General features: G+C 44.1%; 1 protein-coding gene across 2 annotated transcripts in view; it reads left to right on the forward strand.

Moving 5' to 3' along the window:
- The window catches only part of Rnf145 (ring finger protein 145), a 46,328-nt gene extending 24,745 nt beyond the window's left edge, over nucleotides 1–21,583 (forward strand). For both annotated transcript variants that reach the window (XM_036196726.1, XM_036196727.1), the window contains exons 5-11: nucleotides 5,397–5,632; nucleotides 8,724–8,899; nucleotides 11,732–11,872; nucleotides 13,613–13,795; nucleotides 15,968–16,115; nucleotides 17,572–17,928; nucleotides 20,053–21,583. In XM_036196726.1, the coding sequence (XP_036052619.1) occupies nucleotides 5,397–5,632; nucleotides 8,724–8,899; nucleotides 11,732–11,872; nucleotides 13,613–13,795; nucleotides 15,968–16,115; nucleotides 17,572–17,928; nucleotides 20,053–20,418 (1,607 nt within the window). In that variant the 3' untranslated portion in view covers nucleotides 20,419–21,583. The remainder of the gene's footprint in view (nucleotides 1–5,396; nucleotides 5,633–8,723; nucleotides 8,900–11,731; nucleotides 11,873–13,612; nucleotides 13,796–15,967; nucleotides 16,116–17,571; nucleotides 17,929–20,052) is intronic.
- Nucleotides 21,584–22,266: the final 683 nt, after the last annotated feature.

Raw genomic sequence — 22,266 nt, forward strand, 5'->3', positions numbered from 1 at the left:
CCTTACTGGGCAGACTACCTTTATAGAAAACAAAAACTGACCCCTCACCTCTCTCTTACAGTAGTGAGCGCTCTACCAACTAACCTTTCCTTCCTCAGCCCACCTTTCCTTCTTCAGCCTACACGTTCCCTTCCTTCCTCCACTTCCTTCCTTTCCTTCCTCCCACTTCCTCCTCTCCCTTCCTCTACCTCCCCCTTCCTTCCTCAAACCCTCCCTCTGTCCTCCTTCCTTCCTACGTTTATTGTATTTGTGTACATGCATGCGTGTTGTGCTTTCCTGCCTCTGTGTGTGTGTGTGTGTGTGTGTGTGTGTGTGTGTGTGTGTGTGTGTGTGTATCAGAGGACAGCTTGCAGGAGTTGGTTTCTCCTTCCATCGTGTGGGTCTTGGGCCTCCAACACAGGTCATCAAGTTTTTCACATAGATGTTTCCTATGTTTTGAATTGATAATCATATCAAAAATAGTTTATAGAGACTTGTGGTTCTTAAAGGGTTTTTAAATATCCAGGAAGATTAATTTTTAAACAGCTAGTCATTACTTGAAAGGCTAAAGTGAATTAGATAATGACTCAGGTTTACTTACGGCTGTTGAAAGTGAGCATCCTATTGTCAGAAATAAGTCCTGCACTTGACTGAAGCAGAATGCTAAAAACAAAGAGTACTGGCTTCGAAGCAAACAGAGTCGACAGTGGGCCACTCGCCCTGCCAGAGATCCTTGACGGAAAGTGAGGGAGCCCACTGCAGCCCAGCCTCCTAAGACAGCCTTAAGGAGAAGGAAAAGGCCTTCAGAGCAGCTGGCTTCTGAGCCAATTGCCCAGACCTTTACACAGAGAAGACTGGGGGACCATGAGGAGAGCTGTGTGTCTGGGGACTGATCGAGGCTGCACAAATGAAAGCTGTGTTGTCCAGCACTTAGCCACATGTGGCTGTCAAGCACTTGAAATGTCTCTCTTCCCCATCATAATGTGTAGTGTGCGCAGAACACACTCTAAAACAGTTTTGCTTTGTGCAGAAGGGTGTAAAATGTCTTTTTAATCTCCAATGCGTACTGGTAGGACTTGGGGTATATTTGGCTATATAAAGTGTGTAGACAAAATTCTAAATAGTCTTAGTAAATAAGAAACACAGAGCCAAATACAGGGGTCATAGCCGAAGAGATCAGAGAATTAGCAAAGAACCACTGACTACCCTTTAGCTTACCACCAAGCTGTAGTTTCCCACAGAGAGAAAGCTTCTTCCTGCTTAACCTGCGCTTTTATTGCTCTCCTGTTCTGCCTTCTCATTGGTTCTAAGTCCAGCCACATGACTTCCTTGTCACTGCCTGTCTATACAGACCTCTAGGTCTCTATGGTTGGTACTGGGATTAAAGGGGCGTATCAACACACTTGGCTGTGTCCTTGACCACACAGAGACTCTGCCTGCCATGTGATTGGTTTAAGGGCATGCGCTACCATCGCCTGACTTCTGTTCCTGACTCGCTATGACTGCTGATCTCCAGGCAAACTTTATTAGCATACACATAAAATCACATTTCAGCACAATTAAACTATCACCACAAAAGTGTACTGTTACCTGATTTCCCATCCTTCCCTTTGCTTTTTGAAATGAGACTCCTAGGGAAAAAAGACTCCTTTTGACAAAACTTGTTCTGATGTAACATCCGAGGCCAGCAATGGGTCTGTTGAACTTTGGAGTGTGCAGTGATAATTTCTTACAGGGTTTCCTCTGCATCTTCTGAAATATGAAGACAAAGGATGAGTTTGCTGAAGCCTGAGGAAGGGTGTCAAACACCTGTAGGGTTTCTCTGGAACTTGAGATTTTCAGTGTCAAAAGTGGCCACTTGTCCTTGTCCGGCAGCAGGGTGCTTGGGGGCTCCCAGAGATGGGCAGTCTTGGAGGCACACATATCTGTCCCCAAGAGGAAGACCAGTTTGGCTTGTTCAGGTCAAAGGGCACCAAAACACAGCATCATGAGCTCAGCCAAACAGGAGTTGACCCACTTCCCCACCATGCTGCTGAGTCAAGGAGGGAGAAGCCACCCAGCCCTGCTCTGCCATTGTAGGTTATCTGTCTTAGCAAAAGAGGGGTGGCCTCATCTGTGCTCCCCTCCCCTCCTCCCTTCTGTACTACCCTCCTGACTCCTCCTCCTCTCCTCCTTACCCCACTTTCTCATCTTCTTATCCCTTCTCTTCCTCCCTCCTCCTCTTCCTCTTTTTCTGTTTCATTTGTTGGCTTATGTGAAGCAGACTCTACTGGTCCAGGCTGGCCTGGTTCTAGTCTTATTGTTGGTAGCCTACCTGAGGTCTGGTTGCTAAGGGAATAAAATGATGTCCATGGTATATTAAAGCGTATTTTTCTTCTCACGTTGATTTTAAAGTAAATTCCCACTCCTGTTTCATAATAATAAGCGTTTGGGTTGGAGATTGAGCTCTGGTAGAACTCCGTTCCCAGAGCCACAAGCTGCAGTGGTGTGCTTTTAAAGGGAAACAAGGCCATTTAAATGTGACATGATTTTATAGAGGCTGCAACCTTCCTGGAGTCATTTCTAATTGGGGATCCCTGTATCCAGAGAGTTTATAGAGTACAAGGTGATTTTGCTTTACTCAGCCTTACCCATTGGAGTAGGCATCTCACAGAGCAAACAGCTCACCCCGGAGCTGCAGGAGGTTCCCACTGTGACTTCCTCACAGAAGCTGGATAAATAGTCTCAAAGAGAAAATGCCTTCTGAGTCATGGTCTCTCTCAAGATAGAGGAAGTATCTACAATGCTCTCTGCCTGTGTTGGCCTGGACTTAGGGGAATTTCAGAGCTGGGGGTGAGGGGGAGTTCACGTCACGCTGACCAGGGAACTGTAGACATCAGGTGAACAGTGACAGTGTCATGTCATCCTTGCCACCAGGCACTTCCTCCTGGTCTTTGTTTTTCTGCTCTCACCTGATGATTTTGAGTATTTTAGTAAAAGAAGCACACTATTCCCATCATCAGATAGGCTAATTTTATGATGAGGATGAACTTCCTCCCGCATCCACTCCCGGATGCCCTGTCATCCCCAGGCCTCTTTCAGTTCCTGCTGACCCCTTCCTTCCCTGCTGAGTGCTCTGCCTTCCAGAAGTCCAGCTTTTCACCTTTTGTCTTCTCCTTTCCAGCCCCCCTCTCCGTGTCTTCTCCTTTCCAGCCCCCCCTCTGTGTCTTCTCCTTTCCAGCCCCCCCCCCCCCCCCCGTGTCTTCTCCTTTCCAGCCCCCCCCCCCTGTCTTCTCATTCTTGGCTTTGAAGAGAGCTGAGCTTTTGTTTAACTTTCTGTTTCATCAGCTCTGTCTCCAGCCTGTTTTGCATTTTAATTTTTGTTCTGTGTTCTTCCAGTCTGAGACTTGTTTTCATTGGCTGGTTCTCTCCTTACCTTTTTTCTGTTTGTTTCTCAGATGCATCATCTCTCTCTTTGGAGGAAGGCTTGGTTTCTAAAGGTTTATCTGAAGGTGTATGTCAAAGTCCCTAATTTTTTTTTACACCAGGCTTTTAGCGTACAACTGTAGACCTAGAGCAGGGGTGAGGGGGCAGGAATGGAGGCAGGAGGATCCTAAATTTGAAGCCAGCCTGGGTGACAGTGGGGTTGTCTGATTCACTTTGAGAATATAGAGTAAGCAAATATTAGGAAACATTCTCAGTTAAAGCTTGCTTAAGTATATGATAAAAGTACAAGGTTGTCACAAATGTATATGTGTATTTCTGCAAGTACTTTATAATTATGTGACACTAGGAAAAGGCTAAATGCTAATGGTTTGCCAGATACATTCAATATAATGTACCTCACAAATAATAATTGCAATAATGTAGAAGAGTGCTAACATTGTACGGAGTGGAGAAAGTTGATTGGAAAACCATTTGTACACTCTGATCATTATATAAATGTTGTATAGTCAGGGCTGGAGAGATGATGGCTCGGTGGTTAGGAGTGCTTCTGCTCTTGCAGAGGACCCAGGCTCAATTCCCAGCACCCACATCTACTCTTGAGTCCAGCTCCATCTTTAGGGGTTCTGACTCTTTTCTCTTGCCCTCTCAGGCACACACATGTTATGTTCACATGCAGACATGCATCACACACATAAATAATAAAGTATAATAAAAGTATTTTAAAAACAAACCCCCATATATTAACATCTACTCATATACAGAATGAGTCTGGATGGGTAATGAGCACCGCAAGCAGCTGTCACACAGTGGCCTTCACATGCCACTTCCGTTTGTGGCTGGGGAGCGGAAGAGACTGAAGGCTCTCATCTGTTTCTCTGCACTTCTTTCTCTCTGATTGTGGTGACCGTTAGCCCTCTTTGAGAATAAAGGGTACACTTCTCAGCCTTTACTCTCAGGATTGAGTCACTTGGGAGGTTCACATAGTTCAGCTAGAGATTAAGAGCCTCAGAAGAGATGGCGTCTTGGCACAGTCCAGGGATGGGCAGGCAGCCATTATCTTGGGCTTTGTGTATGGTGCAGGCGTCTCAGTATTGAATACCTTTGGAAAAGAAACAGTGTAAATAGCAGTGGATGAATTATTGTGACTCTAAAATAGATATTTAAAAATGCTTTATCTCGAGGGCACTGGTGACACATGCCTTTAATCCCAGCATTCCAGAGGCAGAGGCAGGTGGATCTCTGAGTTCAAGGCCAGTCTGGTCTACAGAGTGAGTTCCAGGACAGCCAGGGCTACACAGAAGAATCCTGTCTCAAATAGCCAAAAGAAAAAAAAAAAAGTCTTTTCTTTGTTGCTCAAGCCATCACAAATGTGACCGAGAACTGTAAAGAGTTATTTTTTTCCCCAAATTAGCCTTAGGGGATAAGTATTCCAAATTCACTGGATGTTCAAATATGTGATTATATCCAGATGAAATTAAAATCTGATTTAAAATACTATTCAAGAGCTGGGTGGTGGTGGTGGGTGGTTGGTGGTGGCGGTGGCGCATGCCTTTAATCCCAGTACTCAGTAGGTAGAGGCGGGTGGATCTCTGTGAGTTCAAGGCTAGCCTGAAGGTCAGCCTGGTCTACAGATCAAGTTCCTAGACACCCAAGGCTACGCAGAGAAATCCTGTCCTGAACAACAAAAATATTGTTCAAGAGTCTTTAGACTTCTTCAAAAGCATCACTTAATTTTCTTTTTTCTGTGTGTGTGTGTGTGTGTGTGTGTGTGTGTGTGTAATAATATATGTGGGTACATTGATGTCAAAGGACGATTTGCGTTGGGAATTCTTTCATTCTACCATGATGGTCCAGCTAACTTAGGTCATCAAGCTTGACAACAAGGCTGGTCCTATAGTATCATCGTCGTCGTCGTCATCAACATCATCATCATGTTTCTGTTTTTTGTGGATCCACATGCTCAGGGTTAATGCCATCTGTTCCCATTTCAGGTCAGCTAGTGGTGTGCACCTTATGCTCTTGTGTCATGAAAACGAAGCAGATCTGGCTCTTCTCGGCGCACATGCTTCCTCTGCTGGCACGCCTCTGCCTCGTTCCTCTGGAGACCATCGTCATCATCAACAAATTCGCTATGATTTTTACAGGCTTGGAAGTCCTGTATTTTCTCGGATCTAATCTCTTAGTACCATATAACCTCGCTAAGTCTGCATACAGGGAGTTAGTTCAGGTAAGACTGCTGGGCACATACAGCTTGATACGTTTCTGTGTGAAGATTAGTTCATTGTCTTTCAAGCTCTGACCATGGTGACACTGCCTCACGGCTTAGAAGAAGCCCCTCTTCAGTCATGTTAGGAGCATCCAGTGTGTCCTAGGAAGTTCTTCTGTGGAGGAGTGGCTCTCTGGGTGGAGAGTGTTGGGGTTCGTACCCCGAGGCTGCTCTTGAACACCTAAGTGACCTTGGTGTAATCACCTCTCTCCCTTTTCTGTAAAATGGAGTTGATACCATTGTTAACACTGGACTCACCTCATAGGGTAGCGGTGAGATTCAGGTGAGCTCTGTGCCTTTCCAAAGACAGAGATAAGGAAAAGCAAGTAGTAGCTGGCCATCCTTGACCTTCCTTCTGACTCTAGTCCTACTGTGTCTACAGTTGCTTCCCTTTGTTCCCTAACCTGGGGTTACAGTGTGATGGGTCTCATTTGGAAGTAGTGCTGGAGGCTGGCACACAAAGCCTGCTGCTTGTAGTTGTCTCTCTCTCTTGGCCCTTGCTCTAGGACTGATGATTCCCAGGTTAGACATTTGGCAGAGAAGGGCCTCTGTTTGATCTAATTAATCAGCTTCATTGTACACAAACAGTGTTGGTCTGTTCTCTCTTCTACCTCTTGACTTTGTGTGTCACTTAGACGTCCAGGAAACCCTCAGATGGACCTGATTCCTGCCCTGGCTGGAGAGGTGCTGTGTTGTGCTCTGCCATCAGAACTTTGAGTGCTATTCCCTAAGCACGGGACCTTAACTTGATTCTGCCTTCTCTCCTCATACAGTGATTAACCTGAGTGGTCTCCCAGAAGTAGAACTTAAAGAGAGATTTGCACACACTCAGTGTAGAGCTGCCTCATGGGAAAAGGCTGTGTTTGTAGTCAGGATGAAAAGGGCGAGTTCAACTCAAGACTTGCATTTTATCTTTGGATCTTTGTGGTGTGGAGCAATTCTAATTTATATCAGACGGTGGCCATTTTGGAAACGTTTAAGTACATTAAATATTTAATGGCCGGAAGACAGCGTCTCTTTCTCAAGGTCATGGTCACCTATTGGTTGCTATGTGGTTCACAAGTCACTAGGGTGAGATTGGTGAGCATAAATTACAGGTTATAAAATTTATGACTTGAAAATTGCATAAGCAAAAAATGGAAAATGTCCAAGTCATCTGCCCTTAAGTGGAAAAGAGGCACCTTACTGTCTACTTTTGATAACTAGTTTGCCTCTAATAGTAGTGTTACAGCTAGTTAAACAGTTTTCTTAAATCCTTTCTTTCTTTTTTGTTTTTTTGAAAGAGGATTTCTTTATATAGACCTGGCTGACCTGGAACTCACTCTGTAGACCAGGCTGGCCTGGAACACAGATCCTCCTGCCTCAGTTCTGGGGATCCGACGACGCCCTCTTCTGGTCTCCAAGGGCATCTTACGAACAGAAAATAATTTTTTTGTTTTGTTTTTTGTTTCGGTTTTTCAAGATAGGATGTCTCTGCCCTGGATCTCTCCCTGTAGATCTGGCTGGCCTCAAACTCAGAGAGATCCACCTGCCTCTGCCTCCTGAGTTTAAAGGATCAAAGGCTTGCACCACCACTGCTCAGCTTACTTAAATATTTTCTAAATGGGAAAAATCGAAATTAATTTTGACTGGGTTGTAGAAAAAGCATTTGTTATACTGATGAGAAATTTAAATTTACAAAAATCACAGATGTGAGGCTGGAGCAATGTCTCTGGTTAACAGAGCTTACTGCCCTTGCAGGATACCTAGGTTCAAATCCAGCACCCATATGGTGGCTCAGGGAATCTGATGCCCTCTTAATGGCCTCTGTGGGCACCTACATGTACATGGCACATATTACTCATGCAAGCTCACACATACACATACATTTTTTGGGAAAAAAAAATCTGAAAAAAAGAATAAGTGCAAATGAATGTTTAACATCATACCTCAAGCTCTTTGTATTTCATTTGTATTTCATGCCCCGCCTTCACATGGATAGATTCCTCTGGCTGCCAGGTGGAGGGTTTGTAGGCCACCTGTTAGAGTGCTGCTGGCCCACCTGGGTCTGGTGCCTGACTTAGGAGCTCTAGAAGCTGGGTAACGTGTGTCATCTCAGATTTAATAATCAATCATTAATCATTCATGTTAGTTAATGAGGTTTATGAGAGGTGTTTATAAACTGAGAAACTTCGTGAGTTCTGAGGTTAGTAGCTTTTAAAGGTGTACCCTTTGCCTGGCGGTAATGCATTTGGCAACCCAAATAAATTGAGAATGGTGCTTGTTGGGAAACCCAGAGAAATCTTTTTGTCTGTGGGAAAGACATACTACTAAGTTCTCTGCTTCTCAGTAGTGAGGACAATGGAGATGAAATTCTCTGTTGCAAGTGTGACAATCATGAGCAATTCCTTTTTTCAGATTTTTACTTCCAGGTGGTGGCGCACGCCTTTAAACCCAGCACTCAGAAGGCTGAGGCAGGTGGATCTCTGTGAGTTTGAGGCCATCCTGACCTACAGAATGAGTTCCAATGCAACCAAGACACCCTGTCTCGAAATACCAATAATTTTATTTTATGAATATGAGTGTTTGCCTACATGTATGTCCTGCACTGCCTGTTTGTGCAGTGCCCTTGGAGACCAGAAGAGGGCATCTGACCCTCAGAACTGGAGTTACACACTTGTGAGCTGTCATGTGGTTCCAGGAATTGAACCTGGTTCTTCTGGAAGAGCAGCTAGTGCTTTTAACATCGGAGCCATCTCTCCAGCCCCCCCCCCATTTCCTTAATCAATATGGCTCATTCTGATCGTCTTCATTAGACATGAATGTAAAACAGGTGTCTTCAAAAGCACCATTGAGGTCACTGTTTTGAATACAACCTCTCTGAACTACTGGGGCAACATGCCATTGCCAGCCTGTGCACACATGTCATGTGTGAATAGGAATGTGAAATTCAGTACATGGGAAAATGTGCTGCTTACTGTGTCTGTCCACCTTTGACAAAGTTTAGTGAGAACAACCCTGGTTAGTTTTTAAGTCCTTGAGTCTGAGGCAGCTTTCTCTCTCTCCTCTGCAGGTGGTGGAGGTGTACGGCCTCCTGGCCTTGGGGATGTCCCTGTGGAACCAGCTGGTGGTCCCCGTGCTCTTCATGGTCTTCTGGCTTGTTCTGTTTGCTCTTCAGATCTACTCGTACTTCAGCACCCGCGATCAGCCCGCATCCCGAGAGAGGCTGCTCTTCCTCTTCCTGACAAGGTAATCCCCCTCGGAAGAGAGGACTTGGCTCTGCGAAGTCAGGTGTGCCCGGTACTCTTAGCAGTGTCACAGGACTACTTAATCCAGTTAGGCTTTTCCGTGGAGGAGCCCGATCTGGCAGTGAAGGGATGTGTGAACTGAAGCACACTGTGGTGGTGTCGGCTGCCCTGGGGACCAGGGTATAGCAAGTGATTTGTGGATATGGTACTAAAATGATGGTCATGTTGAGTCTCTCCTACCTGCCACATGCTAAGCACCTTCCTCCCATTTAGTCTTTCCAGCAACCTTGAGAGACAGAGACCTTTTTCACCATCTCCTACTTATAGTGGGGAGAATCTGGGAGAGCATCTCCCTGATGACATTGTGACAAGAGGCACGGCTGCCACTCAAATCAGAGCTCAGCTCAGTACCTGTGGCTGTTCTGTGTACTTGGACCATATCCTCACGTTCTTCCTGGTTTGCTTCAGTGCTGAGAAAATAATTGGTAAAATGGGTATATCCTAACACTTCTCTGTTTAGCCCCACATAATTCAAACACTTGTTTTTCAGGGTTTAAGGTTGTTTGTATAGGTGTGGGAGTGTGTGCACACGTGTGCCAGTGTGTACGTGCAGAGGAGGGTACTGGCCTCATTCTCTGTGTCTCATTCTCTTCCTTATTACCTTGAGACAGGATCTCTTGCTGAACTTAGAGCTAGATGTAGTGATCATCCTCCTGTCTCCGCCTGCCCCCCTCTTCAATGCTGGGGTTACAGGTGCACACAGCCACACAGCTTTTTAGGTGGGTGCTGGGATCTGAACTCGGGTTCTTGTGTGTGCAGCAAATACTCCTGTCTACTGAGCTTGCTCTGGCCCTACATTAGGGTTTCTGTTCTGTTTTGATTCCTGCATGTCATTTGAGTCCTTTCACACTATATTGTCTATTGTAAGCTTATGCTGGGTCCACATTGTCATTTCCACTGAGAGTGAAGTTGAAATGCTCAGTTCTCTCTATACATACGGACGGGTTCCAGGTTTACCCTCTTATTCTTGTGTGTGTGGTGTGTTCACATGTGTGCTTGGGTGTACATTGTAAAAACAAAGTGTTTTAATTATAAGTAGCTTCTGTCTTTCTGAGTCTGGGTTACTTTACTCAGGATAATTTTTTCTAGATCCATCCATTTGCCTGCAAACCTCATGTTGTCATTGTTTTTCTCTGCTGAGTAGTAGTCCATTGTGTATATGTACCACATTTTCTTTATCCATTATTCAGTTGAGGGGCATCTAGGTTTTTTCCAGTCTCTGGATATTACAAATAATACTGCTATGAACATAGTTGAGCACATATCCTTGTGGTATGATTGAGCCCAAGAGTGGTATAGCTGGGTCTTGAGGGAGATTGATTCCCAGTTTTCTGAGAAACTGCCATACTGATTTCCAAAGTGACTGTACAAGTTTGCATTCCCACCAACAGTGTAGGAGTGTTCCCCTTGCTCCATATCCTCTCCAACTTAAGCTTTCTTCAGTGTTTTTGATCTTAGCCATTCTGACAGGTGTAAGATGGTATCTAGTGGAAACACATGAACTGTGGACCAATAGCTGAGAAGCCCCCATGGTACTAGACTAGGCCTCTGGATAAGTGAGACAATTGTTTAGCTTGAACTGTTTAGGGGGCCTCCAAGCAGTAGGATTGGGACCCGTCCCTAGTGCATGAGCTGGCTTTTTGGAGCCTTGGGCCTATGGTGACTTTGTGCAGCCTTGGTGCAGGGAGGAGGGGCTTGGACCTGCCTCAACTGAATGTACCAGACTCTGCTGACTCCCCATGGGAGGGAGACCTTGCCTTGGAGGAGGTGGGAATGGGGAGTGGGTTGGGGGGGAAAAGTCGGGGGTGGGAGGAGGGAGGACAGGGGAATCTCTGGTTGGTATGTAAAATGAATAGAAAATCTCTTAATTTAAAAAAAAAGGAAAAAAATAAGTAGCTTCTGTAAACATGTACTATAAAATAAACATATATTTTAATAACTGGTTCAGTATTAAATTAGCTTAAGGTTTTTTATGCTAATCAAAGTTTGATTTTTAATTTGTAAAATTGTAACAGTCTTTAAATGATCATGAACTCTTTTCCTGGGTGTGGTTGTAAAGTAGCTGTTTAAAGTTAAATTATTTTATTTACCCAAGTAAAATTAAAATTTGAGGCAGTGGTAGTGTAGTGTGGTTGATACTGCTGTTTACTTGGTGAGGTTACTGGGTAGTAAGGAGCTCACATAGGGAGTTCTGACAAGTACCCCCGTGATGGGTACAGTCTGAGCTTTTGAACAGCCAACAGTTGCCATAACAAAGTGCGTGTAGCACAGGTTACTTTGGAATAGCTACTATCATGTGAATTACATGGTTCTGGAGGTGTGAACAAAGTTTAAACTCTTTGATGTTTACTGCATTTGATGATGGTAGCTAATAGAAGTAAAGACCTTGCTGAGATCTGTTACTGTGTACTGGATGTTTGCTGAAGAGGTAGAAGACTTATAGTTTAGAATGGCAGGTGATAAAAGGGCTTAAATTACTTATGGTAGCCAGGTGTGGTGGTACACTCCTTTAATCTCAGTAGGCAGAGGTGGGTGGATCTCTGAGTTTTAGGGCACCCCTGTCTACATAGTGAGTTCCAAGCAGCCAGGTAGCTAGGGTTACATAGTGAGATCCTGTCCCAATAAATAAATAAGTAAAAGCAAAATAAAAAACGGACTTCTTAATGGAGTGATGGATGACACTACCTCAGATTTGGGTCCTGGATGGTTGCTGATGATTTAAGATGACCGTACTGCAGATAGAGAACTCAGCCTGCCCTTCCCTGTTTTCCAGCATCGCGGAGTGCTGCAGTACACCGTACTCCCTCCTGGGCCTGGTCTTCACAGTGTCCTTTGTCGCCTTGGGTGTTCTGACACTCTGCAAGTTCTACCTGCAGGGATATCGCGCCTTCATGAACGACCCTGCCATGAATAGGTAAACTGTTGACGTATGATCTTAATCATAGGCGGAGTGATAATCAAGAATGTCTTTTTTGAGTTTTAGAGAAAATAGAGTTTTTAGGATTATTTTTCTTGACTAGTTAGTTGCAATATTGGGATTGAGTGCTATGAAAAACAGTAACAAAATTCCAATGTAAAATATTTTAATTGTATGTATATTATGACTATTGGATATTTCACTTCTTTAGATTTTGAGAATTCAGAAAGCTTGCTTTTTCCCATTTGAAGCATGTATCCTCCTGTTAAAATCTGATTTCCATTTGATACTTTATCCCAAGAGTTTTCTGTTTTTGGGGTGTGTGTGTTTTGCCTGCATGCATGTCTGTACCATGTACATGTCCGGTCCCTAAAATGGGCAGAAGAAGGGTCTGATTCCCTAGGTCTAAAAGCATAGATAGTTGTGAGCTACCATGTGGGTCCTGGGAGTTGAACCCAGGTCCTCTGGAAGAGCAGCCAGTGCTCCTAATCACTGAGCCATCTCTCCAGCCCCATCTGTAAATGTCTTCACAAAGGTATGGCTAGGGTCCAGTCATCATTCCTAGTACGAGAGCCTTTGATATCATATCCAGTTATTCACATTCCTCTACTGGATTTTTTTTTTTAATATTTTGCTCAGTTAAGATCCAAATAAGACCCATGTTACACTTGTCTGATCCATATTTTAAACCTCCTTACTGTTTAGATTCCTGATGTTGTTATTTTCCTGCTATGTTTTATTGGTTGAAGACACCAGGTCATTGGCTCATGGGTTCAGAGTCCTGGTTTTGCTGGGTGCTCCTGTGGAAGTAGAACATATCCCAGTGTTCACTGTTTGCTTTTATCGTAGGTTTTCCTTTTTGTGTAGACCATCTGTAAAGTCAATTATTACCAGTAGGATTGTTGAGTTGGCAGCTTTGTATATTGTACTTCAGTATTCAAGAATTGATTTCTTAGCAAGTTTTCTCCATTAAGATTTTACCTGTGTATATTGTCAAAATTGGTGTGCTCGCCTTCCCACACATTCCACTGTACTGTGCACTGCCGTCACAGTTTGAAGTATTTTCTCACATAGTTTTAAAAATGATGCCTATCATTTCTCCTAGGAGGTTGTTTTGTTTCATTTTCATGAACCAAACAATAGAATATTATAAAGTCGTGAGACTTTTGGTGTGTGTGTGTGTGTGTGTGTGTGTGTGTGTGTGTGTGTATATATATTATTCCAGATGAAAATTAATTGCAAAAAGATTAGTCTTTATCTATGCTTTCTACTGCTTCTTGTCTTTTTAAAGGGGATATTTTCTTCTCCAAGAAGCAAATATGTTTTTTTTTTTAAATAAATACTTTTACGTTTAGTGTGTGTAAGAGACAGAGAGACAGAGAGGTCAGTATATAATTGATGCTGTTAATATGCATACTCCATTGGCTATCTTGGTAGCAAAAGGCTCTGTCTCAGTGGCAGTCTGCTTGGGAGTTGTTTATTTTAGAAATTTCTTTTTTCTTTCTTTTGTTGTATGGTAAACTCACAGCATGCTTTTGAACATGCAAGGATGAGTGTACATCAGTGTGTACTGCCACATTAATGCAATGGGTCATGTAGTCACATTGCATATGGACAAGATTTTAGGCTGAAATGTCAGAATAGATTTTAAAATACGGAGTCAGCCTTTCGAGTGTCTTCTTGGAGTTAGATGGTGGTTGGACTATGAATTGACCTGTGCACGTGTCTGCCTGTCAGGGGGATGACAGAAGGAGTTACTCTGCTGATCCTGGCAGTGCAGACTGGGCTCATAGAACTTCAGGTGGTTCACCGAGCGTTCCTGCTCAGCATCATCCTCTTCATCGTGGTTGCCTCTATCCTGCAGTCCATGTTGGAGATCGCGGACCCCATTGTTCTGGCGCTGGGAGCATCCAGGGACAAGTAAGGACCACCCTGTCCCCTTTCGGTTCTGTCCATGCGATACTCCTCCCACAGACTGCCTGCAGATCAAAGGAGTGTTTACAGGGCGAATGTGGATGGAAATGTGCCGTTCACCTGGGTGCTTACTTCCCGATAGGAGGGTTTGGCTCTGTCTTTGTATGTTGTTCCCATGTGTTGTATTTGCCTGTGTGTGCACCTGTACATGTTGAGGCCGGAGATGGATGCTGGGTGTCTTCCTAGGTTCTTGTCCACCTAATTGACAGGATGGAGTGAGAGTTGGGTGATTGAGTTAGTATAATCAGCCAGCTTGCCTTGGGGAATCCAGTCTCCATCTCCTGAGCACTGTGATTACAGGCAGCTGCCTCTCTGGGAGTCAGCACTGGAGTCCTCATTGCAAGGCTGCTGCCTTATCCCCTGTACCATCTCCCAGCCTGTGTAGAGGAGTGCCCAGGAAATGTATAACGTGATTTTATCCTATGTGATGCTAGTTAAAGGAGACGAAGCATTAGGGGGGAATACAAGTGGAGAAGAAAGGATAAGGTTTATAAACACAGGTCACTACAGAATTGTAGCCATCTTTGATGGTCTTTTAAGAAGTTGCAATATATGAAGGGATGGTCTAATGGAGAATTTTGATGCCATATGGGACCAAATAAAATTAGTAGCTGGATCTGTGTATATCTGGTATTAAGAAAAAATTTAAATTATATTTATTTTTATTATTTTTTAAAAAATTATTGTTTATTCTCGTGTGGAGTATATGCAGGTACCATTCACTTGTATAGAGGCCAGAGGTTGATGTCGGATCAGAGTCTCTTCTTGCATGTGTATGTGCGTGCATGCGTGCGTGCAAGTGTGCGTGCGTGCGTGTGTGCGTGTGTGTGTGTGTGTGTGTATGCTTGTGTGTGAGTGAGACAGGTTGATGTTGGGACAGGCTCTCTTACTGAACCTGTAGCTCACTGATTGGCTAGACCGCCTGCCTGTCCAGCCCCCTCTTGTCTCCACTTCCGAGGAGACTGCAGACATGTGGCCCCAGCACGCCCTTTCATAGGTGTTAGCCAAGCACTCTAACAACTGAGCTGATGAAGCGGTGGCTGCAGCCAATGAATACATTTAAAACCTAAAACGCAAACTGTTCATTCTTCAAAGACATATTCTGCATACTGGGAGTATTACTGGGTTAGTGGTAGAGGACTCACTTAGAATGTTTGGAGACTTTAATTCAATATCTGGCACCACAAAACTAATAGATACTATTATGGTTTGTGGTTCATGCAAAGAAACTTCATAATAAAAGACTGGTTAAAATTCAGGGTCACTATTTTTTCCATCCATGTTTGATGATTGGTTCTAGAACTACATACATTTGGATCTATTGCTTGGAGGAACCAGTCTCTTGGGAGGTAGAACTGTGAGAGCAGATTTACAAAACAATTCAAATTAGCATTTTCATTCCAGTGTATCAGCTTTGTTCAAGCGCTCCATCGTTGATAGACAGACATTTTGTAAACTTCTCTTAGAAGGTACTGTGGCTGAAAAGGCACTTTGCCACTGTTGAGTTCTCAGCTGTGTCTCAGTTCATCTTAGTGATTGTCGTTAATTATAGCTACTGGAGATTTGATCTTGAAGTTCAAGGTTTCTCCATAAAGCTCTGTCAGGTGTTGAAGGACGGGCTTGGTTAAAATGAATTTTTTTTGCACATAGCTAAAAATCAGGGTGCTTTGACTTAGCTACTACAGCCAATATTATGTTGTCTCTGCAGTGTCTTTTAAAGATTACATTAATTTTGCATATTGATGGAAATGCTAGAATACTGTAGAAAGTTTGGAAAAGATGAAAGACCCCTAATTGCACTGCAACAGGAGCTGACTAGCCGGTGTGGTTCCGTCCCCTTCAAGACACAGGCCTGCACTTGTTTCCTCCCCTACCAGAACCAAGTGCAAAGGAGAAGCCTGCCTAGTGCTCTGCCCCCCACCCCCCCCCCACACACACAGAGTGCTCCATGGTAGTCAGAGGACGCCAGCAGCTAGAGTGAATGGGAAAGTCATGAGTAAACTGTAAGACACTGGAAATGACTGCAGAAGTAAGGAGCGGCCCTTTGTACCCTCAGCGCTGTGCTGAGGAGGCAGCTAGTGACTGCCCTGACTGTAAGAGTATCTGTGTCTTGTCCAGGAGTTGGTGGAAACACTTCCGTGCTGTGAGCCTCTGCCTGTTCCTCCTCGTGTTCCCTGCATACATGGCCTACATGATCTGCCAGTTCTTCCACATGGACTTTTGGCTCCTCATCATCATCTCCAGCAGCATCCTGACCTCTCTGCAGGTGAGACTCAGACTGACTGCACCACCTGGCTGCTGCTCTTCCCAGCAAAGGAGTCAGACCTCTCCAAGATGAGTGAGGGTTCAGGTGGCCATCACCTCGAACTCTTAATGAGAGCATTTTGCATTTATGGGCAAAGCTGGCTATGAAAATGCTAGATAGACCCATCTGAATACTGCTGGGGTCTTTTTTGAGGAGGGGGTAAAAATTTCTTTATGATTACTGGCATGAAGTTTACATGTCATGAAGATACTTGTTTTATTGCATGTTACCTGAACCATGTGGTTTTCCATTTGTGGTAATGATACAAACGTTTTGCTTTGCTTTTTTTCATGGTGAAAATAAAATTATTTTTAGAATTAGCCATCTGCACTGAGTTTAGGTGATCCCAATTTTGTTGGCAATATCCAAATCATCATAATCATGAGTCACCTGAACACTGGCCTTCTCTCGGTCCAGACTGAGCAGGGTGTTGCCTTTGGCCACATCAGAGTCATGGAGGTTTTACCTAGCCCGTGTGCTCTGGCACTTGGCAGCCTTGACATCGCAGTGAACACAGTGCACCATGCCTGGCCTTCCATCTTCCTCATGGCTGACTCAGTGGTCAGCCTGTTTCTCCTGGGCGGTGAGCTCTTGGTGAGGGTGTGGGGGCTGCCCAGCACTGTCTGTTTTCTTGACTTTCAGGCCTTTCTTTTGGCTTTGGGAGGGGCTGGAGGTCTCTTCTTTGGTTTTGGTGCCATTTCGACAAAACTGCATTTTTTTTTTTTAAACCAATGTAATTAAGCCTTTCAGTTTATCTTTTCAAAATGGTGTGATACAGAGTTGTACAAATCTTAAATTGATAAGAAACCATATCACTAAATGATTTTGGAGCTTGTTTAGGATGGGCTTTTCAAAGTAAATGTCTATTCAAAAATACCCTTATAATCTATATCTATGCAACTCATGTGTACACACATGATATATACTGTAAACATTCATAGCTAACATATGTACCATACAGAGACCTGTATTTCATACATGTGAACAGCACTGCCCAGCCATGGCAAGTTTATTGTGACTTATGGAGAACTGTGCTGCCCAAGTCAGTAAGAAGGAAAAGGAAATGTCCTGGAAATGATGCTTTTGGTGCTGTTCCTTGTAGAAGGGGAGTGTTTGGAGAGAAGAGGAGCAGAGAGACGAGGAAGGAAGGTCAAGGGAGGGTTGATGGAGGGGCCTGAGGAGATGGTTACTCCTCGAATCATTCCAAGAACGCCACTCTGACTGTGCCGACTGCTGTCTCAGTGCCAGGCCCATCACCCACACGCACCACCTTTGTCTCTTTGGACTGTGTTTTTATGTTTTACTCTTCCCTGGGTACACTTGAGATTTTAAATATGGTTCCCCAAAAGAACCAAGACTTGGGAAGAATTGTTTTCTTATGACCACATTCTAACAAGAACATTCATTTTTTTCCCAGGTTCTAGGAACACTTTTTATTTATGTCTTATTTATGGTTGAGGAATTCCGCAAAGAGCCCGTGGAAAACATGGATGATGTCATCTACTATGTGAATGGCACTTACCGCCTGCTGGAGTTTCTTGTGGCCCTTTGTGTGGTGGCCTACGGTGTCTCAGAGACCATCTTTGGAGAGTGGACCGTGATGGGCTCCATGATCATCTTCATCCATTCCTATTACAATGTGTGGCTTCGTGCCCAGCTGGGATGGAAGAGCTTCCTACTCCGCAGGGACGCTGTGAATAAGATTAAGTCTCTCCCCATCGCTACGAAAGAGCAGCTTGAGAAGCACAATGATATCTGTGCCATCTGTTACCAGGTGACCTGCTCAGTGGGAATCTGCCTGGGTGGATCGTGTCGGTAGCCCTTGGGGACTATTGGGAACTACGGCATGAACCACTTTCAACATAAATGTCCAGGCACAATTAACTTCTAGATTTGGAAAAAAATAATGGGGTTCATAGATTAGATTATTAAAGACCTGATAAAATGTATCCATTTTACTTCTAAGTTCAGTTTTAATGTAGCCTTCCGAGTTCTAATTATTGTTGTTTTCAACATTATTGCTCACCCATAAATAAAGGAAAAACAGGTTAAGTGTATTTTATATTTACTACTGAATACACACAGAGACAGTGTTCACAAATATGTATGATTAAATATATTCTAGCAACCAGGAGTCAGCAACTTCTGAAAAGTGGTGTGCCAAAATTGTGACTTTTCCTAATATCTTCTGGGTGGGGAAGAAGTGTCTGGATGCAATGCTGGTCAAGAGTGAGTGTTGTTCTCCATCAAACAATCGCAGTCCTGTGGGGTTTGCGGAGCATTGCTAGAGGCAGAGTGTCAAAGTATGGTTGAGGATGGATGGATGGATGGCCTGCTATCCATAGCACTTACCTCATATCAAGATGATGCTTGCCCTTTAGTACAAATGAAAAATAATTTTAAGTCATCTTGGAAATGTATAAAGCCTAGAGTTTGGTCCCCAGTCACCTGTGGGAGGACTGAGTAGCAGCATTTAGTATTAAGCTGGACTGCTGGAGGTGTGGACAAAATTACCTGGCAATAGCTGTGGCCAAACTTAGTGTAAAATCACTGGGAGTCTAGGCTGGTGGCAGACAGCTGTAGATAGTGGCAGTGTGTGTGCAGAATGATTGTCCTCCAGGGCTGCCGTATAGTTCAGATGCTATGGGTAGGTGTCTGTGTGTGTGTGTGTGTGTGTGTGTGTGTGTGTGTGTGTGTGTGTGTGTCTGCCAATGATAGGAATTTTTCTCATCATAACGTTAAGCTTCAACTTTTTAAAAGTGTGTTGAGAACATCTTTTTGTATACTAGCCAGCACTTGAGTGCTCTGGAAGGAGCGTGGTCCTGAGCCCAGTTGTGGTCTATAATTCTTTGTTTCTGAAGTGGCCTCTGTGTTTTTTGTAGCCCCACTGTCCTCAGAGCAAAGCACAGAAAAACCAAGTTTGGCACAGTCAGCTTCTGCAGCCAGTGTCTGAAGCTCCTGTGTTGGGGTCCAAGAGTCCTCTTTTTGTATTCTCTGTTGTCACATCACTTTTTTTGAGGTGCTGGAACTACCTGCCACTCATACATAGAACATGAGAGTGGAGATGCTTAGCTTCCTGGCTGGCTGCTTTTGTGTGGATGGCTCCCTGCTTCTAAGTTGACTCCCGGGTGTTACCAGTTCTTGGCAAGGAATTTGGGGGATGTTCACACTTCCTTGTTTGTGGATATTAAACAGTAGTGAAAAAAAAATCCTCAGATTTTAAATTGCTGTCTTAGGCCCTCCCTCCCCAGGGAATATTAATACCAAAAAAGGGTGTCACCATCTGTTCCTATGATTCTCAAACTTGAGCACCTCAAAGTCATATGAGGGACTTATTCTAAGTATCGATTTATGGATCCTGGTTCAGAGTTCCTAACTGAGTAGGTCTGGGACAGCCCAAGAATAGGGTGAAACTCTCGAGGAGTGCTACTTTACCCAGGGCAATTTAAAAATGTCTGTACATTGGTCCTGGTAACAATTACCACTTCCTTGCCAACACTGGTGTTCTGTGGCTGAACTCTGTCTCCTTGTATATAGTCTCACCGTGGACTAGTCTCTAGCTGCATTGGTGCATTGTGGAACAAGTCCTGTCTGTGGTAGAGTTTTTTGAGGTTATAACTATTCTTGTCTTACACCAGTGGCTCACATCTTCTTACTGCATAGTGCAACCTTTGTGTTTCTTGTTTAGAAGACAGTTTCTTCCTCACTTGTTTTTGACTCCCTTTTGCTTTAGTATCCACAGTGGCTCTTATTACGGTAGAAGGGCATCTCTGATTGCAGCTTTATTAGTGAAGCCAATGACTCTAAGACCTTGGCTGCAGGTCTTCTGTGTTGCATTAAAGAGATATTGGTTAAATGGTTGCCATTTCTGAGATACCTCTCTCAACCTCTCTTTTAGGACATGAAATCTGCTGTGATCACGCCTTGCAGTCACTTCTTCCATGCAGGATGTCTTAAGAAATGGCTCTATGTCCAGGATACCTGCCCTCTATGTCACTGCCACCTCAAAAACTCCTCCCAGCTTCCAGGATTGGGGACAGAACCGCCTCCACAGCCTCCTGCAGGGGCTGAGCAGAACATTGCACTTCAGGAAGGTCGTGAACCCCCTGACCATGAGCGTCCGCCAGGGACCAGAACGCAGGAAGGTTCTGGGGACAGTAGTGAACACATCAGCAGGAGCTCGGTTAGTCAGGAAGGTCCTGTTGAGCCTAGAGAGGATCCTCAGAGTGCAGAAGGTGAAATGTGTCCTGTTGAGTCTGCCTAGAGGGGAAGAAGCAAGCTTGGCGCTCTGCACTGTGGAGAAGGCAGCCCAAGGTGGAGTTCATGCTCAGATCTGAGGAGTGAATGTAGGAGAGGATCAGGCAGGGACCTGACATTCCAAGGATCTATTCCAGGGGTACTCAGTGGACACCACCTGCTTCCCACCGCACTTCGTGTTGTAGGAGAAATTTTGCAATGTACACTAATCAAAATGTATTTATATGTTCTATGCTGATGTTTTGTAGAGGTTTGCCAAGAAAATTCAACCTCAGCAACTTCAGGAGTGGCCCCTGATTTGCGAGGTATAATGAAATCAGGCTTGAGTGTTTGAAAGGGGTTAAGAGGACAAAGATCTGGAGGTCAGCGTGGGAAGATGCAGCCGAGGTGGAACTGGCTTTTCCTTTCCTGTGGGACAGGAGCACTCTGATTATCAAGTGTGGGTAATGAGCAGCCCTGCCTCCGCTCCCCTTTCCCCCAGTTGAGTGGAACCACCAAGTGATTCTGGCGTTTTCTACGACACTGCAATGAAATCAAAGATGTAGAAGCATTGACTGTATTCAAGATGGAGGCCCACATCCGACACCACGTGCTTCAGAGAAGGGGTGGGTGGGCACTGGGCCTTTTGGGGGCATTCATGTCACCTGAGACTCTTGAACTTGATGCTGGAGTCTTCTTCATATTTTGATGTATATGGAACTTTTGTTAATATATCGTATACTTTGTTGGCTGTGTGAAGTAAACTAAAACTCTGATGAACACTTTGGAGTCCACTTTAAAAAAGGAGGCCAAAGTGGGAGGGGCTTTAGGGCACTGATGAAGGCCTGGGTGTACTGTTCAATCCTGTGTGATGTTTAAGTCTCAAAACTGAATCAAAAACAGTGTTCAATTATGGCAACATTTGCACTTTGGGAATGAGTACTGAACTGTATGATCCCACCCTGCAAATGCCACTTTTAAAGCTCTTAATAGACTTTGCACCCTTTCTTTGACAAGGATGTGTCATATTTAAATTTTTACATTCATCATGGCTACAGGTAGAACTGGGGAGGGGGGGATGTAATTTTTTTATGGGATTTTGATATGAAAAGAAACTAGTCATTTATTTATACAATAAGCTTGGCTCAAAAAAAAAAAAAATGTATTTCAGACTTGGTATTCCTAATGTGGGATGTGGTTTTTTTGTTTCTGTTTTTTTTTTTTTTTTTTTTTTTTTTAAAGTAGCAAATTTGGATGTAGACTGACAGACATAGCTGAATGTCTTAATAAATTTAGATTTGAAGATAACTGTGCTGTGTCCCTGTGATATGTTTGTTTGTGAAGCAGCATTCTGGTGAGATTCCCTTCCGTGGGGTCCCTCTTCTGAACTCACTGGACTCACGTGTTCCCTCACCACAAGTGCTCTGTGGATGGCAGAATCCTTTGAGAAGGCCGGCCCAGTTGGTTGGTTGGTTGATTTCAGACAGCTTTTTGCTATGTATCCTTGGCTGGCCTGGAACTTGATGTAGAACATCTATTTACCCTTGAACTCAGAAAGATCCACCTGCCTCTGCTGGGGTTAAAGACATGTTTTAATATCCCATCTTCTTTTTTTTTTTTCTCGTCTTTTTAATATCCCATCTTTTAAGTATTCTGTGAGTCCCATACATTCAAACAGTGTATCTTGATCACATGCATCCCAACTCCCACCTCCTCCCCCAGGTACTCCCAGCACGCACCCCTTCATGTTCTCTATTTTTTCCTGTAGCCCACTGAGCGTAGTTAGCACTGCCTGTTGGAATGTTGGCTGTTTTGCTGGCTTCATCTTGTGCAGGTAACCACACCCTTACCAAGTTCATGAGTACAGCCACCGTGT

The sequence above is a fragment of the Onychomys torridus genome, chromosome 8 (genome assembly GCF_903995425.1).
Source record: "Onychomys torridus chromosome 8, mOncTor1.1, whole genome shotgun sequence".
Lineage (NCBI taxonomy): Eukaryota > Metazoa > Chordata > Mammalia > Rodentia > Cricetidae > Onychomys > Onychomys torridus.